The 8,744-nt window shown below is 41.1% G+C and overlaps 1 protein-coding gene across 1 annotated transcript in view; it reads right to left on the bottom strand.

Moving 5' to 3' along the window:
* The window catches only part of skiv2l (SKI2 homolog, superkiller viralicidic activity 2-like), a 53,001-nt gene that overhangs the window by 21,931 nt on the left and 22,326 nt on the right, over positions 1 to 8,744 (bottom strand). Inside the window, exon 19 of the mRNA XM_017683740.2 lies at positions 7,720 to 7,838. Within this exon, the coding sequence (XP_017539229.1) occupies positions 7,720 to 7,838 (119 nt within the window). The remainder of the gene's footprint in view (positions 1 to 7,719; positions 7,839 to 8,744) is intronic.

Raw genomic sequence — 8,744 nt, 5'->3', positions numbered from 1 at the left:
TCCACACAGAGAGGACCTGGTCACCCCCGGCGACCCTGACGGAGAAGCGGCTTAGAAAATGGATGGATGGATGGAAGAACTGCTATTCTTATTACGACCGTATAGTCTTATCAACAACATTGATATGCTGTAAGTTTTAAATCTTAATCTAATGACATGGAGCTTGTGAACTGCTTTAAGATTAACTTGACTAATCAGAAACCAAACATCCATGCGCTGTGACATCACAACCACAATTAACTGGCAGGTTATGTTGTGGCTGTTATGTACATATTGTGATAACATCAGCTTAGCTATTGTGTTAATCCAGCAAGCCTCAAGCCAAAAAAAGTATATGCTGGTCTCAGCCCAAAAAAGGCCCATATCTTATTATATAAAAAACAATCACAATTAAAATCATATTCGCCAAATTGGTCAGGAAAATTGTAATTAGATAATTTAATATCTAATTTAAAACGGCTCACTACTGAAATCTGCATGAAGGAGGGTGTGCTTCATGTAAATTCATATGTATGCATGCTGCTAATATTATGTGATATGTAAATAAGGTACTCATGCACGGGCGCTTGTTTTCATGCACTGAAGCTGCTTCATCCACTGTGCTCAAATCACACAGCTTGTTACTCTATTAGAAGTAAATATTAATTTACATAAAAATTAGTGATACAAGAGAATCGGATTTGGACAAAAATGGGAATATTTCAGCTTTGATTTGTGTTATAGTCGTTAATCTTTAGCACAGAAAAATATATGAAGTGTTAATTTCACTGCAATACTGGCCTTTGCAGTGCTGTTATCACAAAAGGCTGCATTATGCAAATTACTCTTCTAAGCATGTTATGAGCATCTTGAGTAGTCATAGCATGAATGTTCAAGCTATTTATGTAATCAAACAAAGTAACTTACACACCAATTAAGATTAAGTGACCCTCATTAGTCCCACAACAGGAGAAAATTTCACCTCCGCACTTCAACCATCCGTGCAGTGAAACACCACATGCACACTAGTGAGCACACACACTAGGGGGCAGTGAGCACACTTGCCTGGAGCGGTGGGCAGCCCTATCCATGGCGCCCGGGGAGCAGTTGGGGGTTAGGTGCCTTGCTCAAGGGCACTTCAGTCACGTGCTGTCTGCTGAGGGGATTGAACCAGCAACCTTCTGGTCACAGGGCTGGTTCCATAACCTCCAGCCCACGACTGCCCCCAGTATGGGATATGCTGGCCGATAACTGATATTTTTCTTGTATCCGTCAATGCTAATACATTAACATTTATAAAGGCCAATACTTAGCCATGCAACGATGATTCTTCAGTGCATTTTAATGTATTGTAAGTCATACTGCAGTTGCATAATGTAGCAATACAGTCACGATACTAGTATTTTGTCCCCATCATCTATATCAAGACAGGCTATAATAACATACATGGGTGACAATATGGCCAAACCTATTAAACGTTCAGCTTTACATCGGCGATATTTGTGATTTGTACAGTTTCAGAGGAATGAGGGAGAAAACTGGAGTTCGCTTTACAACCTGCTGAGATTAATTACATCCCTCAGTCCATCACTGCTGCTGTTGCCATGGAGCAGCGGCCTACTGGAGCCTCCGGAGCCACCAGCGACACAGAGCTGATTAGCATTCAGATTAAAGCCGGATAAGAACCTGACAGCCCCCCAAACACACGCAGACACTCATTCTCTGCTAACTCTCACTTGCAACAACGAGGACAGACACATTACACTGGCAGTGGTAGTAATACAGATGGAGTCAGTCACAATGAGGGGCTAAAAGCATATTAGCCTACACAGCGCTGTACCGTGCTGGGTCTCGATGAATCATGAAGCAGACGAGATGACTATCATGGGAGACGATGGCCTATTTTTGTTTTATAGCCTCCTTTAGAAGTCTAACTGTAGTGCTGATCAGGAACGGAGAAGCCACTTTAAAGAGCAATTCCACTTCATTACATCCCAAGGATTCAATTTATCAGGACTTATGAAACACGGGTAGAGCTGACATTTAAAAGTGCACTATGTAAAATCGGAGGATTTGGCGACCTCTCTAGTGGATATGCGCAATTGCAAGCAATGTACAGAAGAACATTCTGTAAACGTGGGTTGTGCTTCGGACCCCTTTCTGGAGCGGATCAATCTGAGTATTGTGAGTACATTGAAGGAGTACTGAAAGAGAACTCGGTCGAAATTCGGTGACGAACGTGTCTTCCAAGGATGTTAGGCCTTGTTCAGACAGGCAGCTCAAATTGGATTTTTTGGCATATGGACAGATTTTCTGCAGTCTAAATGGCAAAAAGCCAAATTTGACTTTTTCTAATCTGACTGAAGCTCTTTTGAGTTTTTAAACATGATCCCTCACTAAATAAACAGGATAAACAAAAAACTGAGATCAGTTCATCCATTAAACATGGCAACATTATATCAAAGGAAAGTGCCTTTTGGAGAAAATAGGTAAAAAATACATGACAACAGCAATGAATTGACCCATTAAAGAGGCAGGCAAGGCAAGAATATGCTGTCAGTCCATTACGCTAATATTTATCTCAACATGCGCTACATTTACTGTAAAACCAACCTACACCATCGTGACAGAACTGAGCAGAGAGGGAAAGGTATCATTATGCGCCTTAATACAACAGCCGATTAACACAGACGTGATTAAGGGCTAACAATGCAGCTCAAATCCAATTTTTCGGCATATCCTATTTGAGTAGGACAGATTTTCTGCAGTCTGGTTGGCAAAAAGCCAAAGCTGACTTGCTCTAATCTGATTCAAGCCACATTTGTAGATGGTTTTAAGTCCGATTCAAAACAGATTTCTGGGTATGTGACATATGTGAACTTCAATCAGAGTGCGTCAGTTCACGATGCAAGAACATGCAACAAAGAGAAAGGCAAATAATTAGCAAATAATAAACAAATAATTAGGAAAGATTTTTTCCTTACGCTGTAGATTACAGTGACTGCATGATTAAAAGATCGGAACTTTAAGCCTGTCTCGGAATAGCCCTGCAACAGCCTGTTAGCCGTCTGTTGACCAGGTAACTAATAAAATTGAAATGCTGTTGTGAAATACGGTGCCGTCGTTTTGTTTAGCTAGTTATCGTTGCTGGCTTTGCTAAGTTTTGCCCCTACCTAGTCAGTGTATGTGCACTGTGTGTATGTAATATGGCAACCAATGGGGATATGCAAGCAATTGCAACTACAGTCTGATGGAGGCAGTCGTGGGCTGGAGGTTAGGGAACTGGCCCTGTGACCGGAAGGTCGCCGGTTCGATCCCCAGTGCCAACAGTCCATGACTGAGGTGTCCTTCAGCAAGACACCTGCGGATAGGGCTGCCCATTGCTCCGGGCAAGTGTGCTCACTGTGTGTGTGAGCTCACTAGTGTGTATGTGGTGTTTCACTTCATGGATGGGTTAAATGCAGAGGTGGAATTTCCCCGTTTGTGAGATTAAAAAAGTATCACTTAACTAGGGCTGAACGATTTGGGGGAAAATCTAACTGCAATTTTCTGACTAATACTGCGACTGAAATTTAAATTGAGATCATCCACCAATGTCCTCATACCTTAACCAATGTTATTCTTATTTTGCATTTGAGACCTAAACATCGAGCTCGATCTTCCTTTTGAGTCTGTGTGTGTGATAATATGTAATGATGTGCGACGCAGTCCAGAAAACTCCTGCAAAATCCATGTCGACAGCTCTGACTTTTAAAAGATTATTTCAGGCTTTACAGGGCGACTCGCTCCATTCACCTGATTCACTTGAAGCTTTAAAAAAGAATCCTCTCAAAACTACCAAATATCACAAGAACGAATCAAACAAATATCTGATTATTATGCATGTTTCCTCCACCTTCATGATTAAAATACTATCAATAAGGCCTCGTTCTTCCTTCAAACATGGTCCCTGAAAAAGTAAACGTGATAAACTAAACTGCAATACCAGTTTATCCGTTAAATACGGTCACATTATATCAAAGGCAAGTGTCATTTGGAGAAATTAGGAAAAAATACATGAGGCAGGCAACACAACAATATGGTCTGAGATGATTATGGTAACATTTATCTCAACACGCACTACATTCACTGTGAAACCAACCTACATCATCGTGACAGAGCGAGAGAGCAAGGTTTTTTTAGAAGTCATTATGCACCTTAATACGACGGCTGATTAGCACGGGCATGATTAAGAGCTAAAACAACAGTGTTAATGACTAACCTTTAAAGTGCTTACGCAATCACCATCATTATTCAAAATGCCCAGCAAAATGAACGTCCAGTAATGATAGATTAGGACTGGAACATGGCCTACAGCACAGACTGAACAGCATATTCCAGCCTTGGGCTGCACAATGTAGACAAAATATTGTACTGAAACTATTACTACCACATGCTGCAACTGTGATGTGTCTTTCTCAATTAACCTCTTAAAACCCAGGCTAGGTACACCCTATTACTTACCTCTCTATGTGGACTACATGAGGTATTCACAAGTTAAAAGTGAATACTAAAAATTTGGACTCATCAGCAACGCCTGGTCATTTAAGAGGTTAATAAAGCAAAGGTGACTACTAAAATATGACAAAATATGAGACTGTTATTATTAATAATAAGAAATGTAGCCCTTTAGAGAATGGTATTGCTGCCAAGCAACCATGGGCTGCTGAATGAGGAGACTGTGTTGTGGTCATTAATTTTATCCGCTTTTGTCGTGTAACAATGGAAATATGAAAACTGTTTAATGCAAAAATTTTCACTTTGAGTACATTTTGGTCACCGAACTACCAACGTGAGTCTTATTTAGCACAAATCCAGCTGCAACCCTCTTCTCGAGCTGGGGTTGAATCTCAGATGGTGCCTTGCTCCCTGCATGGTGCCCTACGTAAGTGTTTAAACACTGGATCCTGCACACGGCGCAAAATATAGCCAAGATATAGTCATTTGGGACATCCACACTCAGTAAGTGATGCACTATTTGGCTGTAGAGGCTAGAATTTCCAAACTTTCATAGCTAGCACACTATTTAGGGAGTACGGAGCTGTTTGTGATTCAGCCTGAGGTTGATGCTACTGCTGACAAACATGATTATTTGTAGTGCTGATGTTATCCATCACTTACCTTATTTAAACAGTACGCTTATATGGGACTTTTATTATCATAGCAGTGATATCAATGAACTGAAAAAATGCATATATATGCATATTGTAGTCTTCTGTGATATCAGTTTTCACGCGACCGTGATAAACAAATGATATACTGTCCCAGCAGTTTCTGCTCTCAGTGTGAGGCTCAGTGACAATCACTCTCACACAACCTCTCCAACAGCACCGCCAACATGAAACAAAGCGAGGCTGAAACAGAGCTGCTGACAGTAAAATGTCGCTCCAATGGAGGGGTGGCCTATTTTTAACCACACTCCACTGACAGTGTGAGAAAAAAAGATTCAGTATGAAAACAAAATCTTCAACTGGTGTACCTGACCCAGGGGTCTGCACACCTGATCTCATCACACTGAGCAAGACAAAGGTGAGAGAGAGAGAGAGAGAGAGAGAGAGAGAGAGAGAGAGAGAGAGAGAAAGAGAAAGAGACAGAGAAAGAGAAAGAGAAAGAGATAGAGAGAGAGAGAGAGAGAGAGAGAGAGAGAGAGAGAGAGAGAGAGAGAGAGAAAGAGAAAGAGAAAGAGAAAGAGAAAGAGAGAGAGAGAGAGAGAGAGACAGACATTGCTGAATGCAACAAAAGTGAAAGCTGAAAAACTGATTCAGATTCTGTGGCTGTGAAATTTAATGCAAAAATCGGCCTCACAAATTCTACAGAGCCTTACAAGTTTCACCATTAGAGCTCCAGGGTTTGAGTGATTTTAATCCCTTATAAAAAAGCTCCAATTAAATAACATTAAGCTGCATGTCTGATACTACGCACGTATGAATCACATCAGTACTCAGGTGTAAAGCAGATGATGGTCCTGATATCCAAAAATCACACCTACTGAAAGACACTCTGTTCAACCACTCAATCTTTCCATACTGGAACAGAGAAAATGCAAATGAGCATTTTTTGTTGCAGGTACAGGCAGAATAATTTTAATTTGTTGCTAATATTTTATAAGTTATAAACAATTAGTAGAAAGCTAATATAAGAAATTATTGATGACAAGTGGAATTGAAGATGATTCCCTGAATAACTAAGACAGCTATACATCATCAAGAATGAATTTTCAATAAAATAATATTCAAAATACTTTAAAAGAAACAGTTTTTACTAGTCCAGGTGTCTGTTAAGGTGTTCGTAGGTCTTCGCTATGGTAGTCCAGGTGTCTGTTAAGGTGTTGCTAGGACTTCGCTATGGTAGCCCAGGTGTCTGTTAAGGTGTTGCTAGGTCTTTGCTATGGTAGTCCAGGTGTCTGTTAAGGTGTTGCTAGGTCTTCGCTATGGTAGCCCAGGTGTCTGTTAAGGTGTTGCTAGGTCTTCGCTATGGTAGCCCAGGTGTCTGTTAAGGTGTTGCTAGGTCTTCGCTATGGTAGCCCAGGTGTCTGTTAAGGTGTTGCTAGGTCTTCGCTATGGTAGTCCAGGTGTTTGTTAAGGTGTTGCTAGGACTTCGCTATGGTAGTCCAGGTGTCTGTTAAGGTGTTGCTAGGTCTTCGCTATGGTAGCCCAGGTGTCTGTTAAGGTGTTGCTAGGTCTTCGCTATGGTAGTCCAGGTGTTTGTTAAGGTGTTGCTAGGACTTCGCTATGGTAGCCCAGGTGTCTGTTAAGGTGTTTGTAGGTCTTCGCTATGGTAGCCCAGGTGTCTGTTAAGGTGTTTGTAGGTCTTCGCTATGGTAGCCCAGGTGTCTGTTAAGGTGTTTGTAGGTCTTCGCTATGGTAGCCCAGGTGTCTGTTAAGGTGTAGCTAGGTCTTCGCTATGGTAGCCCAGGTGTCTGTTAAGGTGTTGCTAGGACTTTGCTATGGTAGTCCAGGTGTCTGTTAAGGTGTTGCTAGGACTTCGATATGGTAGCCCAGGTGTTTGTTAAGGTGTTTGTAGGTCTTTTCTATATTAGTCCAGGTGGTGGCTGTTTCTAGGCCTTTCCCTATGTTATCCTAGGTGGTTGCTAATGTTTTACATTACATTTATGACACTAGGCAGCTAGGATGCTCTTATCCAGAGCGACTTACAGTTTGATCATTTTACACATTTAGGCGAAGGTAGTGTTAGGAGTCTTGGCCAAGGACTCTTATTAGTCTAGTGTAGGGTGCTTGTCCAAGCAGAGGGTTGAACCTTTGTTTTTGCCCAAATTTAGTCATAGCTTAATATCAGCATCTATGACATGATCACTACTGCCACACAAATCGCATGGTTTACTACACGGACATGTGACAGAAGCAATACATCACTCGATGAACATTTAAAACACTACAATCCAACTTCTCCTCATAATATTTACACATTTGATTAAATATTATGAGGAGAAGTTGGATTGTAGTGTAGTGTTGTAGTAAGGTGTTACTAAAGTAATGCTGTTGTATCCTGGAAGGCTTTGCTAAGCTATACTATGGCATGATATTTAATCCCATTCAGTAGCTTCAACTTCGCTACTGTCTATTGTTGACTTGCAGAAATGTTAATTGAACCCAAAACCCAAACTGTGAATCCTGTATGTTACTGTGCGAAAATACCTATTTAAAAGTGAAGGAGCTGAACAGGAATGACTGCAGCACTCACCAGCATCATGGCATGCAGGTCACCCATGTCATGGACTCCACTCTTACAGAGGATGATTACTGTGCCTGTAGCGTCCAGCCCTCTTCTGCCAGCTCTCCCTGCCATCTGAATGTACTCACCTGCACAAACATTCAAACATGCGAGTTATGTATATGATAAAATCACCTTGACACTAGACTTTGACCCCAACCACCAACAGCTGGGGTCACCAGTTGTCTCGGCAAAGGGCCACTGAAGCTCCAGTTTTCCATTTTAACCAAGTGGAAGCTCCTCTTATAGAACTAGTCAGATTGAAGATGAGAACTGACTAAACAGGCGAAACCAATTGTGTTTCAGTTTGACTGGAATGGAAACCTGCAGACAATGCAGCCCTTTGTGGGTAAGACTTGCCCCTCTGACTTAAAAGAGGTGGGGATTTTCTTTGGAATAAGCAAACTTTCTGTACATAGAACTGCTTTATTTAATTAAGCTCCTCTGGTTCTGTTTTTATTTATTTGACAGGAGCAATACAGATACATATTTTAACCTAAAATGCAACATATGTAATATATGAAGGGCATCTATCCAAAGCTAATCTTTGAACATACCTGGGGGGGCGACCTAAATACAAAATCGTTTTCAATATTTTACAAGTTACAATAATTTAGATGTTTGTCTCTTCTTTCAACTCAAACAAGCAGAAAACGGAATGTGATTCCCCTCGCCCAGCACAAACACATCCACATCAAAGACTGCCTGCTACCATTCATATCTCCTTATATCAAATTTTTTCAAAAGAGCTCAAGCATCTGTGTTGTTTTAGCATAATGATGTTTCCTAATTCATCAGTCTGTTAATCCTCCAACACCTGGCCAAACATAATGAGCCTTAGCATCATCAAACAGCTGTTTGGTTTCAGCCCTCCCACTAATGAGCTTTAAAACAGTTTGTAAACAAACTGACCAACAAACAGGCATTAAGAAAAAGTGACAAACCATTATAAACCAATACCCCCATGAATGCAATCCCCCTCCTCACAGTACTGG

The sequence above is a fragment of the Pygocentrus nattereri genome, chromosome 27 (genome assembly GCF_015220715.1).
Source record: "Pygocentrus nattereri isolate fPygNat1 chromosome 27, fPygNat1.pri, whole genome shotgun sequence".
NCBI lineage: Eukaryota > Metazoa > Chordata > Actinopteri > Characiformes > Serrasalmidae > Pygocentrus > Pygocentrus nattereri.
Note: the sequence above shows the minus strand (reverse complement) of the source record. Positions and strands in the feature narration are given on the sequence as shown.